Source organism: Choloepus didactylus, chromosome 8 (genome assembly GCF_015220235.1).
Source record: "Choloepus didactylus isolate mChoDid1 chromosome 8, mChoDid1.pri, whole genome shotgun sequence".
Taxonomy (NCBI): Eukaryota; Metazoa; Chordata; class Mammalia; order Pilosa; family Megalonychidae; genus Choloepus; species Choloepus didactylus.
In genome coordinates, this window is record NC_051314.1 from 79,910,313 (window position 1) to 79,936,578 (window position 26,266).

Sequence of the window (26,266 nt, forward strand, 5' to 3'; positions counted from 1 at the left end):
GATTTAACGATTGAAATGTAAAAAACAATTAGAAGTCAAATTCCCAATTCCAACTTCTCCCAGAAACTTTTCTTTTCTTTAATACTGAGGTATAAAGTGTTAGAGCACACACACACAATTGTACACTTTTAAGAAGAGCAAAAGTGATGATAAAATTGACTTAATTAAAATAAGCAGTTTTATTGTTTCCGTGATCAAACAGGAACATTAATGAGATAAGGTAAAAATAAATTTCTAAAATTACCATAAAGTACATTTATGATCTTTCAAACATTTCTGTATTATTTGTCTAATGAATGACCTTAAACAGTTTCATTTTATTGAAAAAAACTTTATCTTACCCACCACGTCTTTGAAAGCTGTTTTCACTTGCTTGTTCCTGAGGGTGTAGATGAAGGGGTTTAACAGAGGGGCCACTGAAGTATTGAGCAGAGCCACTCCCTTGTTAAAAGTTGCTGTTTCTTTAACAGAAGGATTTATAAACATAAAGATACAGCTTCCATAGGAAAGTGAGACCACAAACATGTGAGAGGAACAAGTCGAAAAAGCTTTTGTCCTTTGTTGTGCAGAGGGGATTCTCAGGATTGTCCTGATAATGTATGTGTAGGAAAGAATCACCAGTGCTAAGGTGAAGATGAGCGTCACTGCAGCAAGAACAAATTCAATCACTTCTATGAAATGTGTGTCTGAACAGGCTAAATGCAACAAAATGGTGTAGTCACAGCAGTAATGATTGATGATATTGGAGGCACAGAAAGGCAGCTGGAGAGTCATCACATGCGGCACGAAGACGACTAAAAAACCAGAGAACCAGGAGCATAAGACAAGTTGAAGGCAGAGCCTCCTGCTCATCACGGTTGTGTAATGCAGGGGTCTGCAGATAGCAACGTAGCGATCATAGGACATGGCGGCTAAAAGGTAAAATTCAGTTGCTCCCAGAAGGATAGCGAAAAAATACTGTGTGAAGCAACCAGCAAAGGAAATCATCTTGTCTCCTGTTCCAATACTGACTAGCATTTTGGGAACAAAGACAGAGGTAAAGGAAATTTCCAAAAAGGAAAAATTACGGAGGAAAAAGTACATAGGAGTCTGGAGGCGATAATCCAGCAGAGTCAACATGATGATGGTCAAGTTTCCCATGATACTTAAGACATAAGTTAGTAGCAGAAAAAAGACGAGCACAGCTTGAATCTCCGGGTCATTTGTCAAGCCAAGAAGAATGAACTCTATCGCTGATGTTCTATTTCTCATGATTAACTTCAGAAAAATAGAGAATAATAATAATAATAAATTAAAGGTCTCAGATATTTTTTGAAATATAAATCAGATTTTAAAACCAACCAGAAGTAAAATAGTTAACTCTAAATCTTTCTGCACCCCTTGTTTTGAAAATGTCTTACATGTGAATAACAAAACAATAAATCAGTTAATGTATTGTTTTATTTTCCTTCATACATAACAAAGATCCTTCTTAAGGACATTTTCAATGATTGCTTCTAACTTATATCACCACTTATTTCTCACCATTTCTCACTTTTTAATATTTTCCTTCTTATTCTTTCTATTCCATTATCCTCTAAGTATTGGCTGCTGTAGCATGTATATAGATCAATCTAAAGAAAATTTCAAGAGTTGGCTTTATTTGAGAATTTTTAAAAATTAAGTTTTAACTGTAGTTTATTATCCAGCCAAGTAAATATAATCTAAATATGGAGAACACAAAAAAATGGAACTCAGTTGGTTTCTTCTTTTCTATTTGTATTTTTTGTTTATTGTAAACTTCTCATTTTGAATAATTCCAGGCAATTACCAGACAAATTTTTCTCTTAATTCTTCAAAAAGTATTTGGAATTTGTATTATTACGGTTCCTCGGTCATAGCAAGGGCTTAATAAATAGCTCTTATTTTAATATTAAATATATAGATTAATTAGTTATCAATGAAATATTATATCAAAATGATCTCACTGATTGTGCTTTCTATTGCAAACTGGATCTGCTCCTCAACAGATACTTCTTTGAAAAGTCAGTTCAAGTTCAGCTCTCCATACAATTTTCTCTAACAATCCCAGTTAACAAAAATGGTTTCTCCCATGGCTTTATAATATTTACTATAACACAACACTGGACCATAAATTCCAGTAAGTAATTTTCTACTTATTTCAGTTGATTATGTCTATTTGTCATAGCTTAAAATGAATAAACTGCCCATAAGAATCTAGCTCTGTTACTTTACACCTTTTTTAGAGGTCAGCAAATTGTACAGATTTTATCAGAATTTGAAGGCAAAATATATTATTGAGTTCTCTTCAAATACTTAGACTTATTTTATTGAATGTTAAAGAGTTTTTATTCAAATTGGAAATTCCAATTTATGCACACAGTAGTTCAGGATGTTCTTTCAATATTCTTTTTCATCAGATACGAGGAAATATTACTGAGAATGCTTTCTCCTACTCAAAAATTGTGAAGACTCTTTTTATGTTAACAATTAAATGTTTCACTACATATATTGGCATTTCTCAAATTGCAAAATGTAATAAGTTAGCAATTGTCATACATCTTAACACATCCATTATTAAAGCAAAAGTCCCCTAAAGATTCAACACTGACAAAATGGCAGCTTTTGACAGGTTAGGAAGAGTGATTGTATAGTAGAATTACGTATGGAAAGATATCAAGAGTCTTAATATTTTAAGTTGAGCCAATTTTCACTTTTGCACCAGAATTGTTTCTTTTGTTAGATAATTCATGAACTAATTACAAGCATCAAATGTATTAATTGTATTTAAAAGCTGCAATAGGCTATGCAATTTTGCAGTATTATTTTCATTAACAATCCATTCATGTTAATGAATACTCCAGGTTTTTTGCACCAATAATATAAACGTGTGTTTATAGAAATTATGTCTATCTTTGCTGAGTATATTATATTGCAAGCTTATTAATGACTACAGGTGAGTGTGGAAACCTAAAAAATAGTCACAAAGTAATGAATTTGCAAAAATATTTTATATGCAGACAAATATTAGGACATTACTTCTACTGTGGCAAAATAGTTCCTTAAAACTATATTATTACCAAAATTAGTTGAATTAAGTCATGGAAACTTGTTCCGTTAGTAATGATGTTCTGTCTCTACGTGAAAATAACAATTTAGAGCATGGGCAGATAATCTGAAGATATCAATTTTAAACTTCTAGTTTGAGATCCTAGATTTTAATTAATACAACATTCCAACTTAGAAAATGATTAATCGATTGCAGTCACTAAAGAATATTAGCATTCTGAAATTTCCATTTTTGTCAATATTTCTGACAAAATAAAAATTTTGTAAATGTTTCCCACAAAGAAGAAACATTTCAATTAATGAATAAATAAATGTAAGTTCATAAATGAATAGCAAAAACAGCATTTTTATATTTGTAAGGGATCTCATCATTTATTACAATTAAGATCCACAGAAATTATAAATTTATCTAAGAAACACAACATAAACTAAACCTATTTTTTTTTCAGCATGATAGAAGATGGTAATCCTTTATTGTAATGATTAGTCTTTTTCCCTGAAGAGAAAAAGCTGAAAGAATGAAAGGGATCTTTATGCTTTAAAAACATAAAGTTATGCATATATTGAATCAAATATAAACTTGTTCCAAACAAAACTTTTTTGGTAAAATATGTTGCCATCTAAAGCTTTACTACTTGGTTACTGGGGGGAAAATAGAGGTTTTATTTGCAGTTAAAAGAGCATGGAAGAATATTCCCAATCTCTTCTGAATGACTTTTGTTACACAGCACTTCTCACAAGGTAAAAATCTTCCCCCAAATGAACTAAATGGCTCCCATGTATATCCTTTGTCTCTTTCTGTGGTATATTTCAAAGATTTCAGAAATATTTGTTAGTTTATGAAACACTGTGTGAGATTACAATTAGGAAGAAAGTTAAAGGAAAGAGCCAGAGGACATGGGAAGTGGGGATGGGCATAGTGCAAAATATAAAAAATATAGTTTAGTTTATTTTACCCACTTTAAGCTCTAAGTGTTTGAATATGGTACAACATTTTTCTGCCTGAAAATATATTTATGCTGAAATATTAAGTTTTAAAAATTCTTACATATATTTGTTTAAATACAGCAAAATTTCTTTAAAAGGTGTATGCACAGTTATGTCAACAAAGATAAAAAGTAAACAAACAAAACATTAAGGGAACTATGAAACTCTAGTCAACTGTAACCATCAGCATCTCCCTCCTACCTCAAGCAAAAGAGTCAGTTCTGTCCTAGTTCCCAATCAAATACATTGTCACTGAATTGGAATATATGCAAGTTTATGACCCTTTGGGAAATGATCCCTAGGCCATCAGGAAGGTAAAAACCTATGCAAGCTCTTTATGGAGATAAATAGGAATATTATAAAAATTCATTCACTCCATTAACTCTATCTGTAGTAATTATCTCACATGCAAAATTATACACTCTCCCTGTTTATGCTGAATTCTGAATGCCTAATAAATTCCATATCAAAAAAAAAGCAAACATATGCCCTGAAAAACTGTAAGTTTTCCTTACATTGATGCATAGTGGTAGTAATATAAGAAATTGCCACCTGTTGGGTGAGAAATTTCAAAAGGACCTGAGAAAAACTAGAAAAGAATCAATGTTTCAAATTACCAAACTTTATTTCCATCTAAGCCTTCATGTGGCTTCTTGGAGAAATTACTGGTTCCAGGGCAAAGCAGGGAAAATACAAAATGACTCTGGAACATCCTGTGGTGCAAGAAAGAAGGAAAATGTTTTAAAAAGATGGGAACTTGTCAAAACAAATAACAACCTGAAGGAGTGCCTAATGGCCAAAGCAGGAACAATTTGAATGAGAAAATAATTAATGATAATATTGAATTTTAACCCATAGGATAATATAAATATCCCTCAGGTCATACTAATTTAAATAAGTCATTGAATAAATAAATGATGGATAAAAGACAGCTCTTTATAGAGGAATTCCAATTACTCAACTAGAAGGAAAAAGGAAAATAGAAAATACCATTTGGAAAACAGTACATTAATCATTCTTGCAGCTAAGATCTATTAATGGATGCTAAAATTCTGGAGTAGACATCTCACCCAAATATTTAGTAACTACAAAGGGGCACTTTACAGCAGAGAAATAAAGCAGTCATCACCTTAAGAAAATGATCAAAGTTTAAAATCACCAGTAATACGACCCATTGTCATCACGAACCCCTTGGTGTGAGGCACTGAGAAGGACACATCATCTGGTGATATTCTTGTGAAAAAGTCATAACTTCGTTCCAATCATGAAAACACAAAGGACCAAATGAAACTGAAGGACAGTCTACAAAAAAACTAAGTATTCTTCAAAAGTCAGGGTCATGAAAGACAAGACTGGAGACAGAAAGAGAGATAATAGCTAAATATATTATGATAGGATTCTGGAAGAGAAAACAGGTCATTTGTGAGAAAACTGATGAAATTCAAATGATATCAAAAAATGGTTGATGGCACTGTGTCATTGTTAGTTTCCTGGTTTTGATAATTGTACTACAGTTATGTAAACTGTTAACATTAGGGAAATTGGGGAAGTAGGGTTAGGAATATACAGAAACTATATGATTCTGGCAACTTTTCGCTAAAACTTAAATTAGTTCAAAATAATTTTTTAAATACCCTTATAATGTTCAGGAAAGAAGAATGAGAAGAAAATATGAAAGTCAGAGTTCATCTGCTTCAATATTGTTCATATATAGAAATACATGTTATAAAGAAATGCAATTGAAACTTTGATGTTGACCTTGTATCCTGCAACCTTGCTAACCTCAGTTTTAGAAGCTCTTTAGTAGATTCCTTGGGATTTTCTATATAGTTGATCAGGGTGTTCATGAAGAAATATGGTTTTACTTCCTCTCAAAACTGATTACTTTTTTATTGCTTTATTGTAGTGAATAAAACCTTCAGTAAAATGTTACACAAAAATGGTGATAATGGACTTCTTCCCTAGTCCTGAATCTTAAGGGAAGAACATTTTTTTTTTCATTAAGGATGATATTAGCTGTATATTTTTTGGTTTGTTTGTTTGCTTGCTTGTTTGCTTGTGCTGCTCTGTCAGGTTGATGTTTTCTTCTATATCTCTTTTTTGCTGACAATTTTAATCAGGAGTATTTGTTACAATGTTTAAAAATCTTTTAATGCACCCACTGATTTGGTCAGAAAGTTTACTTTGTTACTGTGTTAGTATGGTGAACTGTATTATAAAATTTCCAATAGTAAACTCAACATGCATTCCTGGGATGAACCCCATTTGGTGATACACATTAACCATTTTATATATTGCTGGATTAGATATGCTAAGCATTTTTAAAGAACTTTTGCATCTATGCTCATGAAAAATATTTATCTATTGTTTTGTTTTCTAGTAATGTTTTCTTCTGGTTTTACTATATGGGTAACAGTCTTCATAGAATGAGTTGGCAAGTGTAGATTTGCTGTTATTGGTTCCGTAAATCAATGATAGCATTTACTAATGAAATCATTTAGGATTGGAGTTGGAATGGTTTTTAGGTACTAACTTAACTTCACATATATATGGCAATTCAGGTTATCTATTTCTTCCTGCATGAGTTCTGCTAATTTGTCATTTTCATGAAATCAAATCTGTCCATTGCAATTAAGTTGTTGAGTTTATTGGGATGAAGTTGTTCAAAACTTTCCCTTATTATTCCTTACATGTCTAAAATTATGTAATCTGCACTGATGCCCCATCTGTTATTCCTAATGTTCACGATTTGTTTTTCCCTTTCCTGATCAGGCTAACAGGAAATTATTAATTTAACTGATTTTGATTGGAGCAGCTTTGGTTTTATTGATTTCTTTATTTTTGTTGCTGTTCTTTTATTTCCTATTTCAATGATTTCTGCTCTGATCTTTTTTGTTTATTTTCCTCTGCTTAGTTTGGGGTTTAGTTTTTTCTGCTTTTTCTAGTTTCTGAAGGTCAAAGTTTAGATTGTTCATTGGACGCTTATTTTTTAATCTACGTGTTTTGTGCTATAAATGTCCCCTTAAGCATTGTTTTAGCTGCATACAAGTTTTTATACCTTCTTTTTAATTTCCTTTCTGATATCACAATTCATTCTGATTTGACCCATGGGTTATTTAGAAGCATGGCTTTAGTTTCTAAATTATTTGGGGTAATGTCTAGAAATCTTTCTGTTGAGTTCAAATTAAAATCTCTGTTTTTCAGAAAACACACTTTGTATGATTTAAATTCTTTAAAAACTATTGAGACTTCTTTTATGTCTCAGGTGTGGTGCATTTTGTTAACGTTCTGTGAATATTTAGAATTATGCATATTCTGCTCTTTGGTGGAATGCTCTACAAAAGCCACTTCAGTGGCTGATAATGTTGTTCTAGTCTTCCAGATGTTCTAGTCTTTCTAATTGTTTTCTTGACTGTTGAAAGAAGGGTGCTGAAATCTGTGATTATAATTGTGCATTGATTTACTCCTTCATTCATTTCCTTGGGCTTGTATGCATTTTATAACTCTGTTACTAGATGGATGGACTTTTAGGGTGTCCTCTGATTAACTGACTTCACTGTCATTATTAAATGACCTTGTTTTTTGCCTGGCAATATTTTTGGCTCTGAAATTTACCTTGATTGATATTAATGTATCCACTTCAGATTCCTTTTGATTAGTGCAGTTATAATTCTTAACCCCTTCTTTATCAGGACATTTGAAATTAAAGCCAGTTTTATTTCTTCCTTTTCAGTCTTTAGGGCTTTTATTTCTTTTTAGGCCTCACTACACAAAATAGTACCTGTAAGAAATTACACAGAAGAAGTGAGATGTCACCTCACTTTAATGATAAGGGTAAAATGTTCAATATTTCACCATAAAGGGTGATTATAAGTGTAGCTTTTAAGAAATAGAGATCCTTTAGTCATTTGAGGGATTTCCCATATATTTTTATTTTGCCTGAATGTAATCATTAATGGATATAGAATTGTGGTAAATATATTCTTTGCATCTATTATGATGCCTATATGCTGAATTATATTGACTGATTGTGTTACATGGTAAATCAAAGTGAAATTTCTTGGGTAATACTCACTTGTCATGATGAATTAAAATTTTTCTATATGGCTGGAATTGGCAAACATATCTTTTGAAATTTTTCTTTTCTATCTTCATGACAAGTATTAGTCTATAATGTATGTTTTTGCAATTTTGTCAGTTTCTTGTGTCAGAATTATGCTGTCCTTGTAAACAGTTGGATTGTAAAAGATTGTAATTATTTTTTGTTTATTAAATAATGAAATCAATATTAGGCTATGCATACTTTATATTTTTTATTATGGAAGCTTTGTTAAGATGTCTTACAAAACTTGTTTATTTCATCTAAGTTGTGGAATTTATTTTATAAAACATGTTTTATAAAAGTTTTATGATAGTATATAATATTTCATTTTTTAAATTTCTAGTTGTATCTGCTGTTTCATTTCTGAAATTAACAGATTTTTCTTTTTTTTTACTAATTCTGTCTTGATAGAGGTTTATCAATTTTGTTATTCTTCAAAGGAAAAGAATGTTTGAATCTGTCAATTAGTCTCTTTTTGAATAATTTATATTTTATTGATTTCTGTTCTTATCCTTTATAACTTTCCTTCCTCTAACTTTGGGTTTAATTTGCTTTACTTTTATTAGCTTCTCAGGAAGCAACATAGACTATTGTTTGTAAAACTTTATTTCATTATTATATATGCCTTTAAAGTGATAATTTTACCTCAAATGAATTTATTTTAAATGAGTAAGAAAATCACACTGAAGTGTGATCAGAGGTTGAAAGAACCAACTTAAGTAACTTTGATATACAGTATTTTGTATTATGTACTCTAAGGCTAAAAATATAAATCCATTTAAAATACTGTTAGTAGACTTATTTCCCACAGTAGGTTGGGCTATCAGTGCTGAAACTACTTTATATGTAGCCTAGAATTATGCAAATTAGTAAATATACTGTGGACAATGAAAATTAGGTATTTCACTGTCAGAATCAAGTGTTGAAAGTAAAGAAAGGGAAATGATGAGAATGCACACTTGGGTCATTGAATTTGGAGGCTCTGTATACACTCATTGCTTTTGGATAAATATAGAAATAGATATGTGTGCATGTGCATGTGTTTAGATACATCTATTTCCTGGCTCTGTTCACTGAAATAGCTTAGAAACATTGACACCCTAGTATCTATGAGGACACCAAAGACCAGATCTTTGGTGACAAATACTAGTATCTGACAAAAGGAACCAGAACTATTTAGGGAAATGACTGATTCTTGATCTGAAGAAGGATATGCTCAAGATAAGTCTTGAACATCTTGTGCAGCCAGAAATTAAGGCAGTGATTAAAATTTATGTGGACTTGTCAAAAGGTTACAAAAGGTCAAATTGAAGTGGTTTCTGCTGACCAAATTTGGAAAAATTGGAAAAAAAATGATAATTATTGATAGTAGCCTAGAGAATACATGAAGAATGCACATGTCCATACAAATAGATAGATAATAGCTAGGAAGATAGATTAGATAGCTAGATAGGTAGATAGATAGATAGATATTTAGACAGATAGATAGAGATGGAAGAGAAAGAGAAACTCATCATGATACAATAATTTTAATAAATATTAAAAAGAATGGTAGAATTAGAAAATTAGCATTTGGCAAACACTGTTGTAACAATTATTTCAGACATGAATCCCTAGTAGATTATAGAATAAGTATGATTTAAAATGGGATATTTATTAATAGTATTCATTACAACAGAAAAACAGTAACTTCCCAGGGTTGAAACTTGGAAGACACCACTTCAACCAAGTCACTTAAGTTATCTTCACCAATAATGGGACAAACAGACATGATGCAAAGAGAAAGGCACAATATCAGTTCTGTGGTATTTATGCAAAATGCACACACAGAATCTAATCATGATGAAATATCAGACAAACCCAACGGAGGTATGTTCTCCCATTCTACAAAATAACTGGCTTGCACTCTTCAAAATTGACAAGCTCATGAAGGACACAGAAAGACTGAGGATCTGTTGCAGATTAAAGGAGACTACAGCAACTGATAACGATATGTAACATGCGATCCTGGATTGGATCCTGGCCAGAAAAAAAGGGTATCTGTGGGATAGGTGGTGAAATTCGATGAAGACCTGTGGATTTGACAATGGTAGTGCATCATTGTCAGCTCCTTGGCTTTTAAAACTTATCATGGTACAGATAAGACAATCCTCATGAGAATGGACTTCTACATCTATAATGTATTGTAAAACATTTCAAGAAGTAAAAGAGAGAGATGTGAACGGAGGATAAAATGTTACCAGTTAGGAAATCTGGATGAAGTCTACTGGAAATTACTCATAATATTTTTGGTAAACTTTTGACTCAATTGAATCTTCCAAATTAATTAAATATATAATTTAAATTTGGAAATATTGTAACACAAATTATTGGAATTCAATAACATATTAAAATATATTTCAAAACAGTGTTTTTGAAAAGTTTTCAGAGTTTTATAAAACACCTCAATGAGGTAATTATTTAAATATCTCCCACTGAAATATTTTGCAGGGTATGAATTAAACTTCATTAGAGCTGTATGGGGGAATAAATCATTATGAACATAAAAGATGTAACATGGTAAATTTGAAAAAGAAAAAGATAGTTGATATACAAAATTAGAGTATCTGCAACTAAAGCCTAATTCATGTGATGGTTTGAAGGCTTTATGGACCCCAGAAAAATATGTTCTTAAGTTAATGCATTCCTGGGGATGTAGAACTATTGTAGGTGGGACATTTTGATTAGGTTATTTCAATTGAGATGTGACCCACCTCATTCAAGGTGTGTCTAAATCCTCTTACCAGAGTCCTTGATAAGAAAATAAAATACAGAGAAAAGATACAGAAAAATGTTCCAGAGAAGCTTAGAGAGTATGCATAGAAGCTAAGAGAGACAGAAGCTAAAAGAGAGAAACACACAGATGCATAGAGAGGAAGCCACTGTAGCCAGAAGCTGGAAGCAATGAAACCCAGGAGAGAAGGGAGAGTCTAGAAGACGTGCCATGTGACTTCCCATGTGACAGGGGAACTGAGGATGCAGGCAGCCTGCCTTCAGAGTCCAGGTATCATCCTACTGATGCCTTAATTTGGACATTTTCATGACTTCAGAATTGTGAACTTGTAAATTAATAAGTCTCCATCATAAAAGCCAATCCATTTATGGTATATTGCATTTCATCATTCTCTAATTCATTATACTAAAACAATTCATAAATAATATGACATATTATCATTAGAGAGCATCTAAATTCTGATTTATTTCCAATTCCCTTTAACCCAGTTAATCTGAAACATGTAAATCATAGCTATGCAATGATAAATCAACTCAGTATAAAATTTCACAGATTAATTCAATGAAGTTTCATTCAATCCTGTTTTTTAACAAGACTTTGTTGAGCACCCAATGTGTGTTACACAATCTTCTGGGTACTGGTGATAGATTGTAAACAGAGCAGAAAAAGAAAAACAAATCTCATAAAGCCCACAATTTATTTGATCTTAACATTACCTAGACTAACATTGTTGTATAATTAAAGAAAAGGTCATAATCATAAATCTCCAGATAACAAATAGTTGTTAGTTTCATGTGAATTATTCTGTATGTAAAAATTACATGATTGTAACCCTTAACATGCATACCATCCTTTCAACTGTTTCTCATATCTATTCTCTAAATCCCTCTACAATATTCTTTAATCTGTAACTGAAAACTCCAAAAAAGGTGATGCTGAAATTCCCTGGCTGGCTGGAAATTCTTGCAATAGGTCAATGCTGGAGTTGAATAGAAATTCTTATTCTGACACCTGACACCCTCAGTTCTGACTTTTATATCCTTCAACTAATTGGATAAGAAGACACCCACATTCCTGAGGGCAAGCTCCTTTGTTGCTTGTAGGTGCAACCAACTGATTATATAGATGGAAATTTCATCTACAAAATACTCTCATAGTATCAAGCAGAACAATGTTTGACCGAACTGGACCCCACAACCCAGCCAAGTTGGCATCTGTAATCACAGTGATCATATATCTTTTATGGGAAAATGCTTAAAAGAAATAGGATGCTCTGTATATTAATAGGATAGAAACATAAGCCCATAAATTTATGACAAATTTAAAAGCCCAATCTATAAAGAAATATTTAAGGGAAAAATAAATGCCAATTAGCATTTAAACTGAGTTTACTTCACATTCTTTTTGTCCTGCACTCTCTGTGTTACCTTGTCATACACAAGTCATGTTCCTTTTACAGTTTAAACTTAAACCCTTTTTGCAAATTCATCCATGAACACTTCTATCCCATCTCTCAACCCCTTTGACATTTATAATCCATAGCTTATTATTCATAATTGTTAAATTTGATTATCTTTAAATTTGAGAACTTTCTCATTTAAAGATGTTTAGAGTGAGTCTGAAATAGTTTGTATCTTGACTAAGGTCACCAAGAGAGTCAGTGAAAGATTCAAAAGTAGGTTTTTAGACATGCACCTTAGTTCCTCTTTTACCATATATTTGATTCTGCCTTTTTCATATATGGTTTTGGATCATAACAAGATTTTGATTTAGTTGAGCAAATCATCATATTTTTTCTCTATCAGCCATTTCTCCACAAATTTGCCCATGTTTGTATACAAAGAAAACAGCTTTAAGTAATCTGAAAATGAAAATATCATTACAAACTTTAAGGCCACATCCAAAGGCCCTTTTTAAAATTGTTTCTGCACCCTCTCCACACCTCTCAAAAACACACACACAGAAGTTTATTCAAATCTAATTTATGATTAAGTGGAGGTACAGTCTCTATAGATTAATATAATATATAAATATGTATATAAAGATACACATTTTTTTTTGCCTCTAGATTCTGGACTTACAAATGAATTCTGTCAAATGGCATTTGTTTCCTTTTTTCACTTTTTTATCTGTCAGGATTCTTCACTGCACAAAATTTAAAACTGACTCTTGCTGATTTACACAAGAAAAAATACTGAAAGGTGTGATAGTTAAGTTCATGTGCCAACTTGGCCAGGTTATGGTGTCCAGTAGTTTAGTCAAGCAAGCACTGACCTGAATGTTTTGTTTTTTTGTTTGTTTGTTTTGAAGACATTTCATAAACATAATCATCAAGTTGATTGCATTTATGGCTGATTACATCTATAATCAACTGAAGAATTTGCCTTCAACAAAGAGAGAAGTCTCATCCAATTGATTGAAGGCTTTGAAAGGAGGAGTGATAACTTCAGCATCAGAAGAGAGTATTTCCATCTCTATTTAACCCAGCCAGCTTCTTATGGAGAATTCATTGAAAACCTTCATTGAAGTTTCCAGCTTGCAGCCTGCCCTATGGAATTTGGACTTGTCCATCCCCACAGTCTTGTGAGACAGCTATAAAAATTTCATAATACTTACATGATGTATAAATATATTTATATTACATTATATATTGTATATATATATTATACATACATTATATATATGTAATATATACATATATATATATATATCCTGTGTGTTCTGCTTCCCTAGAGAACCCTAACTAATACAAAAGATATTGAAGAGGGCACTGATATAATGGGGAAGGATATGAGAGAATAGGCAGTAGTTACTACCAGTGTGAAAATATGAGAGCATAATCCAGAATCATTGAAATAAAAGAGTGCTGTAGCCACAGCTAAACCCCGATGTCACAGCTTATGAAACACTGCCAGCCCTGGACACTGGGCAGTACAACTGCCACTGCCATCTCTACTGCTCCTGGACACTAGAAAACACTGGCTGCATGGGAATCTCCACTATCCCCATTTCTTTGCATTGTTACATTGCAATTAAAATTTGATTGGTTGATCTTCAATTACATGCCCAAAAACTAGCTATAAGAGAATCTGAAAAAATAAATCCCCAGCTTTCTTATCTTTTCCTTTGGAAACAGCCTCTGCCTTCCACTAGAATTCATAAAATGAGGAACCCTGAAGCTAAGCACATCCCCCACACATTATCAATGTCCTTTCCTGTATGAATATATTAACCTGTATGAGCATAAAATGAACTCGTGTGATGTCACCACAGACATGTGCACATATGATGATTCATGGAGGATATAATTATTTATTACAATATATTTTAATATATTATAACAGTAATTTGTATATTATATATTAATATTTACATATTACTATATAATAATGTATAATATTAATTATATTAATTATATAATTATATAATGATTATATAATACTAATTACTGTCATATTTTTACAGAGTGTGGAATTATGAATTCAAATTCATGATTATCTGTCTGTGGGCTTAATTCCACAGTGAAATCCTATCATAACTCACTTTATATAACTTTTACTCTTTCCAGACTCCAAAAATCCATAGCACTAACTACCCACATTGATTAGCATATTGATTTATCTTAAGAGTTTATAGGTCTATACGCATTTGTAGTTTTGCACTATTCATTTTGGAAATTGAGAATTTTACCCTATTGTTCATTATATAATTTTACTTTTATCTATTAATTGTGCTTAAGTTTTGTTTCCAAACTAAATTTAAAACATCTTCAGGACCATTTTATTTACTTCATTTAAAAATATAAATACAAATGAATATTATCTAAGATTTATATTTACCAATTTGACTTGAGGTTTTAAAACTATGTTTAAATGTCAACACAGCTGATCCCTTTATCTTCTTATCTCACTCCTATACATGTAAGAGGATTGTATAATATACAAGCTGATGAACTTCTAACCAATTCTTACGTAGATTTGACCTTTGAGTTTGTAACAGTAACTTTTTAAATATAATCTTAAAACTGTAAGCAAGCTAAAAATTGTAAAGTAGGCTTAAAATGTATCCTTCAAAGCTGGAAGCAGGTTATAATGAGAGCTCTTAGTCTCACAAAGAAACAATATGTAAATATAAAGTCTGCAGCAGTATGTAAATGTAAAGTCTGAACCAGACCTGAATAAGCTTTAATGTCCTAAACTCCCAGATAGGAATAAGCCTTTCATCTATCTCCCTAAACTGAGAGACAACTTCCCAGGTATCACAGGATGTAATCCTTGAGGAAGTAGGGTAAACTACTGAAGTTCTACAGATCTGGGGTTCATTGTGACTTTTATTGGTCACACCAAGTGATGAACCCAGATTTAGGAAATGTCCCTTCTACAGTTTTGGTGCCCAATATGAGGCCCAAAGCCTGGATCCCCGAGGAAAGACATCCATGAGTCTTAGCTCTAATGCCAATAGAGAGACTTTTCTCCAAGAGCTGGATGACAGAGATTCTTGCCCCAGGTGTCTAGGACCCCAAGGGCAAATGGCTGCAGAGGAGAACAGGTTTGGTGAGTGAGTGTGGATGTCTTGTGTGCTTGTATGGGCCCACTTTGTTTCCTCTTCAGTGACACTTAAACTTCTGCTGAAGCTGTAATCAGAAGACTGCCCTTAGTTTGAGTGCTCGGTGGCACACAAATTTATGCCAAAGCCACTTTTGGAGTGTGCAGCCCCAGGCATAAAGGAATAGCCACTGAGACTTGGTTTGGAAGGGATCAACCCCTGGCATTAAGGGACATCATGGAATTTGGTGCCTAGGTTTTAGATTTGGTTATTTGGGTGCTCAGTGGCACATAAAAGCCATTGAGACTTGGTTGCTTAGGATTTGGCTTTAGTTCTTGGTCTTGTTATAGTGTGTGGTTTGGGTGTGTTAGTTTTGTGTTTTGTCTTGTCCCATTTTGCCTCAAAAGCTATCTCAAAAGTATTTTAAAAATGGGAAACAACATGAGTGAAAAATCAAAGGAAATTAAGTAGAATGAACTTTTTAAATTGCATTGTTAAGCATTAGAAGCAATTCAGGTATGTGCCCATAACAAAGAAAAGCATGAAATATTTATGGGACATAATTTGGTCTCAGTACAAATTAAAAGGTGGCCACAAGTGGCCAAGCCAGGGATCAATAGAATACAATGTTATTTTGCAACTAGGTTTATTTTGTAAGAGAATGAACAAATGGGATGAAATTCCATTTGTGCAATGTTTTATGGCTCTAACTCAGAATGAAAAGCTGCAGAGAAAATGTCATTTTCCCCACCAGCCAAGCCCCTAGTCTGTCCTTAAAAGCTCCAGAGTTTTTGGCTCTGGAAGAAATAAAGGAGAGTTCTAGGCCCCAGTGCAAGAAAATGATTAAGTTTCCCAGCTCCCAGTTGGTTGATGCTATTGAACTCCATGTGGAGGAGTTAGTGACCAAGATTTCTAGGCCCAGGCTTGCTACTCCCATGCTCTCTGGCCACCTCCTGTTCAAGTCTGCCATTTTTGCATTCCCCTTTCCCTCCTCATAGGAGCCTACAACTTTGCCACTCTCTCCTCTTCCTCTCCCTCTGGCACCTTGTCAAAAAGTTGAGGAGCAGCCCCTCATGCCTATGAATTCCCCCAAAATGGCCTTCCCACCTCATATCCAGGGTGATATGAACTTCAGGAAGGGTGTCTCTACCTCTGGAGGGCAAAGGCAGGGACAGTGCCCTCTCCAAGAGCCAAGTGAAATAGATAATATGTGTGGGCACACTCCTTTCTCTACCTCAGATCTATACAATTGGAAAAGCTGGATTCCCAGTTATCAAGAGGATCCCAGGCAAATGAAAACTTGTTTAACTTAACTTTTGTAATGCCTAATCATAATTGGGCTGATATACAAACTTTGTTACATGTGCTATTAATCTCAGAAGAAAGGAGAATTGTAATTAAAGGACTCATGGTTATGCTGATTCTTTAAGCAATGATAAACCAGAAAATCCACTACACACCCCTGGGAATCTGGCTATTCCACAAATAGACTCCCATTGGGACCCAAATGAACAAGCTGGCAAGACAAATTAGATCACTATAAAGCACACATAATTGTGGGACTAAGAAATGGAGTTCCTAAACAAAATAACTTGAGTAAAATTCAGGAGGTTGTCCAAAAACAGGATGAAAATCCATCAATGTTTTTAGAATGACTATTTGAAGCTTACATTAGTTTACTGATGTAAGCCAAGAGGACCCAATAAATCAACAAAATGTGAATCACTCTTTTATTTGTCAGAGTGCCCCCAATATTCATTGGAAATTACAGAAAGGTGAAGGTGGACTTGAGTTACCAATCTCAGCACTAGTGGAAACTGTGTTTAAAGTGTCCTGTAATCATGAGTGTCACGGCTGCTGAGAGGGCAAAGAAGATGCTGGGCATGTTCAGAGGCATGAACTTTTTATTCAGGGCTTACTTACAAGGAAAAAATGGAAGCTTATCACATTGCCCTGAATTCAGGAGCCTCTGTAAATGGATTCAGGAGCTGCTCTGGATGGTAGTAAGTTTAGAGCTCAATATGGAAATAGTCCACCCATTGAGGGGGATGAATAAACTGGCTATGAGGGCTCAACATTCCAATGGGTATGAGAGCATAAGGTGGGGAGCAGGGGGGTCATGCAATGTAGGGAAGGGTTGATTGTATTCAACATGGAGGAGAGGAGGATTACAGAATATATTGCATATTATAACAGTATCTCAGGGAGTCTCAGGGAGGAGGTAGTTTGGGTACCAATAAGGATCTATTTGTGGAGTAGCCAGATTCCCAGTGGTGTGTAGTGGATTTTCTGGTTAACCATTGCCTAAAGAATCACCATAATCATGAGTCCTTTAATTACAATTCTCCTTTCTTCTGAGATTAATAGCATATGTAACAAAGTTTGTATATCAGCCCATTTAGCACCTGATATTACAAGGAGAATAGGGCAAACCTTAACTGTCCAAGGTCATTCAAGCTGCTGTGTGCAATCTTCAAGGCCCTTGGTGAATGCCCTGTGCCCAGGGTTCCCACAATGATGCAGCTCAAAGAAAGCACAGAAAGAAACCTATCACCTGTAAAGCTAACCAGAACGCTAATCTTTTAGGAGCAGGCCTGAGTAAACCTTTTCAGTGGCAAAGGAGTCCATGAAAGATAAAACCCCCAGGGCTCCAAGGAAACTGCTGGGCCCCCAGAAATTTCAGCTAAATCAAAATCTTGTTATGATCCAAAACCATATATGAAAAAGGCAGAATCAAATATATGGTAAAAGAGGAACTAAGATGCATATCTAAAAACCTACTTTTGAATCTTTCACTGACTCTCTTGGTGCCCTTAGTCAAGATACAAACTATTTCAGACTCACTCTAAACATCTTTAAATGAGAAGGTTCTCAAATTTAAAGATAATCAAATTTAACAATTATGAATAATAAGCTATGGGTTATAAATCCTTGTGTATATTATGAAGTGGGGGGTATTGGAAACAGGAATGTCCCAGCTTAATGCAAAGGAAAACAAGGGACTCCAGAAATCCAGTGTCTCACAGCTGCCAGGAAAGTGAGGCAGTTGGTGGGGGGTGGAAGGTGGTGCAGTTTCCACCATCAGGAAACCATCCTGATCACCCACAAAGAACCTTAGATCTCATCCCAAGTGAATAAGAAATCAGCAGATTTCCTGGTAGATATGAGACTTGATTGCACTTCAAAGGAATCAGTCCTTGTTATGGGTATTGTGCCAGTGTGAATGCATTATGTTGCCCAAAATGCCATTACCTTTGATGTAATCTTGTGTGGGCAGATGCATCAGTGTTGATTAGATTGTAATTCTTCGAGTGTTTCTGTGGAGATGCACCACACCCAGGTGTGGGTGATGACTCTGATTGGATAATTTCCATGGAGGTGTTACCCCACCCATTCAGGGTGGGTCTAAATTAAATCACTAGAGCCATATAAATGAGCGGACAAATAAGAAACTCAGTGCAACTGAGAGTGACATTTTGAAGAGGAGCTACAGCCAAGAGGGACACTTTGAAGAATGCATAGAAGATGAATGAGTAGCTGCAGATGAGAGACAGTTTGAAGACAGCCATTGAAAGCAGACTTTTGCTTTGGAGAAGCAAAGAGAGGACAAACACCACAAGAGCAACTAAGAATGACATTTTTGAGGGGGTGAAGCCTAGAGAGGAACATCCTGAGTGAAAGCCACTTTGAAAGCAGAACTCCAGAGCAGATGCTGGCCGCATGCATTCCCGGCTAACAGAGGTTTTCTGGACTCCATTGGCCATCCTCCAGTGAAGGCACCTGATTGGTGATGAATTACGTTGGATGCTTTATGGCCTTAAGACTGTAACTGTGTAACCAAATAAAGTCCCTTTTTATAAAAGCCAATCCATTTCTGGTGTTTTGCATTCTAGTAGCATTAGCAAACTAGAACAGATTTTGGTACCAGAGAAGTGGGGTGCTGGTGCTGCTGAGTTTGCAAATACCAAACATGTTGGAACAGCTTTTTAGATGGATAAGGGGAAGATTCTGGAAGAACTGTGAGGAGCTTGATAGGAAAGGCCTAAACTGCTTTCAAGAGACTGTTTGTGAAAATATGGACTCTAAAGATACTTCTGAAGAGGCTTTGACCAGAAATGATGATTGTGCGGTTGCAAACTGGAAGAAAGGTGATCCTTGTTTTAAAGTGGCAAAGAATTTGGCAAAATTGAGTCCTGGTGTCAGATGGAAGGAAGAATTTGAAAGCAATAATCTGGAATACTTAGCTGAGGAGATCTCCAAACTATGTGTGGAGGATGTACCCTAGCTTCTTTTTGCAGCTTATAGTAAAATGTGAGCAGAGAGAGATAAACTTAGAACTGAACTCTTGGGTTCAAAGAAACCAGAAGCTGACAGTTTGGAAAATCACAGGCTTCCAGTGGGTAGAATCCCAGAAGCTACAACCCAACATGAGGATTTAATCAAACATGGAATCCAACCACCATTTCAGCACAAACCAAGATTGGAGATGGAGTTAAGCAGAAAGGATTTGTGGAAAGTCCTATTGTCTGATGGCTTTGACACCTGTGTGCTTCATGTGAAGCCAACAGAATTTTTGTAAGATCTTTATAGACAGAGCCATTGCCAGTCTGGACTGGAGGAAAAAGACAAAGAACAAATTGAAGGAAAATTTTCTTCAAAGACAGAGCCATGGAGGTTGAGGTCTGGAGTCAAGAGGCCTTGGGCTGGGAGAGCGGAGTGGCCCACATGCATGGAAAGGGTGAGTTTGCCTCAGAAGTGGAGTTTTCATCCACCCTGATGCTCCAGAACAGTTTTGCCACCCCAGGCCCCAAAGACTGTGGAATGCATTCCTAGGGAATTGGGGAGAGCCTGGCTGCCACCTCATTGTTCTGAAGGGGTAGAACATGTGCCCTGGAGATGGAAGGGAACCTGGATGTTGCCCCAATGTTTGAGGAGGGTGGGGCTGAGAAGATGGTCTTCCCAATGTGTGGATATGTTGGAGAACTCACCCCAGTGTTTGGAGAGGAAAGGGTGGCCAAAAAGGCCCTTAGGAAGGGTTAGACTCCCACTCTCTCAAGTCCCAAGGATAGAACATCCTTCTGTAAATGACTCTCAGACTTTGAAATCTAATGGAGTTTGTCCTGCAGGTTTTAGGAACTGTTTTGGTCCTGTGAACCCTGTTTTCCTTTCAGTTTCTCCTTATGGCAATCAGAGTGTGTATCCTATGAAGGTCCCTCCTTTGTATATTGGAAGCACATAACTATTTGAAGTTTACAGGCCCACAGTCAGAGGGGAATTTTGCTTTTGGACAGACCACACCTGTAACTGATTTAATGGGATCTTGTACTTAACTATTGTTACTGAAATGATTTAAGTTTATGTGATATTGTGATGGGATGAATATATTTTGTATATGGAAAGATCATTTCATTTTGGGGTCCAGGGGATGGAATGTGCCAGTTTGAATGAATTGTGGCCCCATTATCTTTGCTGTAATCTTGTGTGGGCAGACGTATCAGTATTGATTAGATTGTAATTCTTTGTGTGTTTCTGTAGAGATGGGCCCCACCCAGGTGTCAGTGATTACTCTAATTGGATAATTTCCATGTGGGTGTTACCCACCCATTAAGGGTGGGTCTAAATTAAATCACTAGAGCCATATAAATGAGCTGACAAACAAGGAACTCAGTGCATCTGAGAGTGACAATTTGAAGAGGAGCTACAGCCAAAAGGGACACTTTGAAAAATGCACAGAAGATGAAAGAGTAGCTGCAGATGAGAGACAGTTTGAAGATGGCTGTTGAAAGCAGACTTTTGCTTTGCAGAAGCTAAGAGAAGACAAACACCCCAAGAGCAACTAAGAGTGACATTTTTGAGGAGCTGAATCCTGGAGAGGAATGTCCTGGGAGAAAGCAATTTTGAAAACAGAACTCCAGAGCAGAAACTGGCCACATGCCTTCCTGGCTAACAGAGGTTTACTGGACCCCATTGGCCATCCTCCAGTGAAGGTACCTGATTGTTGATGTGTAACCTTGGACACTTTATGGCCTTAAGACTGTACTGTGCAACCAAATAAACCCCCTTTTATAGAAGCCAATCCATTTCTGGTGTTTTGCATTCTGGCAGCATTAGCAAACTAGAACAGATATATCTGAAGTTGCTAATGACTGATTCTTCTCACAGCATCAGTAATGCCAAATTGGAAAAGGTCAATTGACTTATGAATTTCTTTGCAAGCCTCTCTGTTTCTCTCATACCTGGTGAAATGAATTTACAAGTTCCAGCTTTATGAGCAGGCCTGCACACTGCATCAAAAGATCCAGGCAAGCAACAAGTTCCTAACAAGGAAGGGCCATGGAAAATCCTCAAGGTGAGCCAGAGATGTAAATGAAATCATGATAAGATTACAGCCAGACATGATTCCAACATGTTTAAGCAATGTACACTTAGGCAAGGAGAGGAGAGAGAATTGTTGCCACTAATTAAAAGATTTTAGAAAAAGGACAAATAGCACCAGGATCTCAAGATTACAGATTTGTCTGGGATTTAAAAGGTGTGGGAGCCCTGGGTCCCCAAGTGTCTTGAAGACTGCACACAGCAGACTGCTTGACCTAGGACAGTTAAGGTTTGACCTATTCTCCTTGTAATATCAGGTGCTAACTATAATCTATACTCAAAACTACCTCCTCCCAGAGACTCCCTGAGATACCATTATGTCTATAATCTTCCCCCTCCTGCCTGTTGATTGCAATCAATCCCTCCCTATATTGCACAACAACCCCCCCCCCCAGCTCCCCACCTTATGCTTTCGTACCCATTGGAATGTTGAGACCTTATAACCATCTTATTCAGCGCCCCACCCCAAACTGCAGACTATTTCCACATTGAGCTCTGAACTCACTGCCATTCAGAGGAGCTCTTGAATCCATTCAGAGAAGCTCCTGAATTCAGGGAAACATGACTCAAGTTCCTCTCTGTAGGTAAGCCCCATAATAAAAGCTCATGTCTCAGAATGTGTCTGGTGCTTTCTTTAGTCCTTTGGCTACAAAAGCCCTCTTGGGCCAAGAGAAGAGTTATAAATAGTGGGAAATATATGTCTCACAGCACCTAACCTATATATTCTCATCAATATTTCTGATGCATATACTTAGTTTGCTTTAAAGGCTCCCATTGATTGCATCCCAATAAATAAAGACACACAAAACCCTGGCATAGAAATAAAACAACAGTGTAGTTGAATTGTGTTACCACAAAGTTTTAAAAATGCAAGTCTTATCCAGAAGTTTTCAGGGAGTAAAGCTCCACAAGAAACTCCTTGCAGGCTAGACCCTTTGGCAAGTGGCCTTGCCAAAGTACAAAAAAGAACTCAGAATTTTTAGGTATGGCTGGCTATTCTTGACTGTCAAAATCAAATTTCAGATTGATAGCCAAACCTCTAGAGTGGTACCTTGGTATTTGACTGCATGAAACTTGTTGAATTTGGTATTCAATGCATTTTGTTGTGAAAGTTTTGTCCCAGTACTTGTTATTTGTTTGGTACTTAATGTGCAAACTAGAACTTAGTGTTGGTTGCCCCATGACTCCTTATCCTTTCCAGCCAAAACAAAGTGTCATGTGTTAGTCACATGGTAGCTCTTGCCCTGTGCACATCCCCTTGTGTTCTTGGCTTCTGTGGTCATTTTGTGTATTTTTGCACTTTTTTCTCATCATGGGGCCTAAGGAAATGAGCAGTAATAATGCTGAGCAGAAAAGAAAGTTATTTTGTGCCACCATTGAGGAAAAAAAAAGAAATAATAGGCAAATATGAGAGCAGAATTCACATTATTGATCTTGTTAGGGAATATGGTGTGCCTAGAACAATGGTCCCCACCATCATTAGGAATAAAGAAGTGATAAAAAAAGGCTGATGTTGCAAAAGGAGTTAAAGCAGTAACACAGCAGCATTCCCAAACACTAGAGTAAGTTGAAAAGCTGATATTAATTTTGTTAAATGAGAAGAAGTAAGCAGGCAACAGTGTATCAGAAGCCATGATACGTGAAAAAGCAAAAGTGTTGCATGTCACTTTTTTGAAAAACAAACCAGGACTGAATGGTGATTGTGTTGAATTTTTTAAGGCCAGTTATGGCTGGTTTGATAATTTTAAAAAGAGGACCAGTCCATAGGGGCATGAGGCATGGCAAGTCTGGAAGCGCTAATAAATAGCTGCTGATGAATTTGTCAGTGAATTCAAGACTACATAGAGGCTGAGGGTTTTATTCCCCACCAAGTTTTATCTGAGATGAGACTAGACATTTTTGGAAAAAAATCCTGAGTAGAACCTACATCACTAAAGAGGAGAAGGCATTACCAGGTCACAAAACAATGAAGGACAGGCCAACTCTATTGTTGTGTGTCAATGCTAGTGGGGACTTAAAACTCAAGCCTCTATTAGTCTATCATACTGAAAACTTGTGAGTTTTCAAGAAGCATAATGTCATGAAAAGCAAACTCCATGTGATGTGGAGGGCAAACAGCAAAGCTTGGGTCATGAGGCAATTTTTCACTGAGTGAATAAATGAAGTGCTTGGTCCCTCACTGAAAAAATATTTGCTGGAGAAAGATTTGCCTCTGAAAGGTCTAGTACTTTTGGAAAATGCACCTGTCCATGCTCCAGGCTTGGAGGATGACTTATTGGAGGAATTCAGTTTCATCACTGTAAGGTTCCTGCCCCCCAACACTACTCCTCTCATCCAGCCCATGGACCAGCAGGTCATTTCAAACTTCAAAAAGTTGTACAAGGCACTTTTCCAGAGGTGCTTTGAGATCACCTCTGACACCAAGTTGACCCCCACAGAATTCTGAAAGGAGCATTTCAGTATCCTGCACTGCCTTAACCTTATTAATAAGGCCTGGAATGAAGCTCTTATAGGACAATGAATTTGCCATGGGAGAATTTGTGGCCAGAAGCTGTGACTCAGAGAGATTTCAAGGGTTTCAGGCTGACCCTAAGCCTGCAGGTACAGAGGATACAGTTGTGAAGGATATTGTATTTTGGGGTCAATCAATGGGTCTGGAGGTCAATGCTGCTGATGTTGAGGAGTCAATGGAGGAACATCATGGAGAGCTGAGCACTGAGGAGCTGCAGGAGCTACAGAAGGAGCAGCAACAAGAGGTGGCTGAAGAGATTTCAGGTGAGGAGGAGATAAGGGAGGATGTCCCCAGTTCCTTGATAAAAGAAATGTGTGCAAAATGGGCAGAAGTTCAAAACTTTGTGGAGAAGTACCATCCAGACAAAGCTGTGACAAGCAGGATGTGAATTTATTGAATGACCAATTTCACATTTTTGAGGAATTCTGAAAAGAAGACAGAAGCAGTCTTCATTGGATAAGTTTTTAGTGAAGGTGACAAGGAGTGTGTCAGAGCCTGTGGTGCAAGTTGAAAAAAGGCAGAAAACAGACAGAACACCTGAAGTGCCAGTGCCCGATGTTCTATTGGAGGGGGACTCTCCTTCCGAACAACACTGTATGTAACCTCTGCTCCTCACCGCTCTCCTCCCACCATCCCATCAGGACATAGACTCTTCTCAGTACAGATAAAGTGAAGTTTTTATTTTATTTAATCTAAGTATGTATTAATTTTTAGGTTTATTTCCCATTTAAAGTAATGATATACAACCATATATTTTTACATACTGCCTGAAAAATTTGCATTGTCTTTGGTTTGGAAATGCGTTAAATTTATTTATATTATTCCTTATGGGAAACAAAATTGTTTGTTACTCCTTGTTTTTGGTACTTGGTGTGCTTCCCAGAACCAATTAACAATGAGTGCTAAGATACCACTGTATATCTGGCCCTAAAAGGAAATGAAAAAAGATCCTTTAAAATGGACAATTGCCTTTCAAAGTTTAAAGGCAAATTGATATCAGCTCTAGACTCCAGGCTCCCTGATCCCATGAAATAATTTGACCTCTCCATGAAAAGTAGGGCATGGCCTTCAGGGTGCTTGTGTAGCCTTTTGGGAAAAAAATATACAACCAGTGGCTTATTTGTTAAAACAGCTTGACAGTGAAGCCCAAGGATGGCCTCCTTGCCCAAGGACAGTGGCAGCCACTTGGGAACTCTTATAAGAAGCAAACTGTTTAGTTTGAGCTCCCTATCATATGCTTACTGTACTGGGACAAGAGGAGGGCAGAGGCTCACAAAGGAGAAGCTAAGTCTTTATCAGGCAGTGCTACTGGACTATCTTGTGTGTCATCTTAATAAACTGTAAATGAGCTCAATCCTGCCACCTTTCTCCCAGAAACTAACAGAGGGTCTGAATGGATTTGCCAAAATGTGATTGTGTTCATCTAAGTCTATTTAAGCAGACCAGGCTTGAATTCAAGCAGACCTGTGCCACCAGCAGACCCAGACCTATAAACATTCACTATGGGAAAATTTCCATAAATCAAGGTAAACAGAATGCAAGATATTCAGTAGCAAATATTGCCTCTCTGGCCAGGAGCATCAGTGCAAAGGGTGGGGCTAATTGTCCCCTTAAGAGCCCTCCAGCTGAGCACAGGCAGAGTCACCTGCCTACAGACATAAGATATGTTTTTGCTGATCTTCATGATCATAGAACAATTTAAAAAGAGCATGGTCAAATAACTGCAGCCAACAAAGACATAAAATATATAGGTCTAATTTTAAAATATTAGATGCAGTAATACATCCCCAAAAATTAGCTGTCCATACATAAAGAACATCTATCCACAGATAATAAAAGGGCCTAGAAAGTGAAGAAGACTGGCAAATAGACTTACAGTAAAGACAAAAGTCCCTGGAAACTT

The 26,266-nt window shown here is 35.9% G+C and overlaps 1 protein-coding gene across 1 annotated transcript; it reads right to left on the minus strand.

Annotated features, from left to right (window-relative positions):
• Positions 1-312: 312 nt before the first annotated feature.
• LOC119542757 (olfactory receptor 6C4-like) lies at positions 313-26,266 on the minus strand. Its single transcript, XM_037847422.1, has 3 exons — positions 26,240-26,266; positions 4,679-4,769; positions 313-1,257 (listed from the first exon to the last, which is right to left on the minus strand). The coding sequence occupies exons 2-3, from the start codon at positions 4,766-4,768 to the stop codon at positions 313-315; spliced, it is 1,035 nt and encodes a 344-aa protein (XP_037703350.1). The 5' UTR covers position 4,769; positions 26,240-26,266.

Coding starts and splice junctions, on each gene's coding strand:
- LOC119542757 (XM_037847422.1), bottom strand. CDS start 4,768: ATGTTCCAGAGTCATTTTGTATTTTCCCTGCTTTGCCCTGGAACCAGT. Junction 1,258..4,678: donor AAGGCTTAGATGGAAATAAA/GTTTGGTAATTT, acceptor ATTTTTCTGAAG/TTAATCATGAGAAATAGAAC.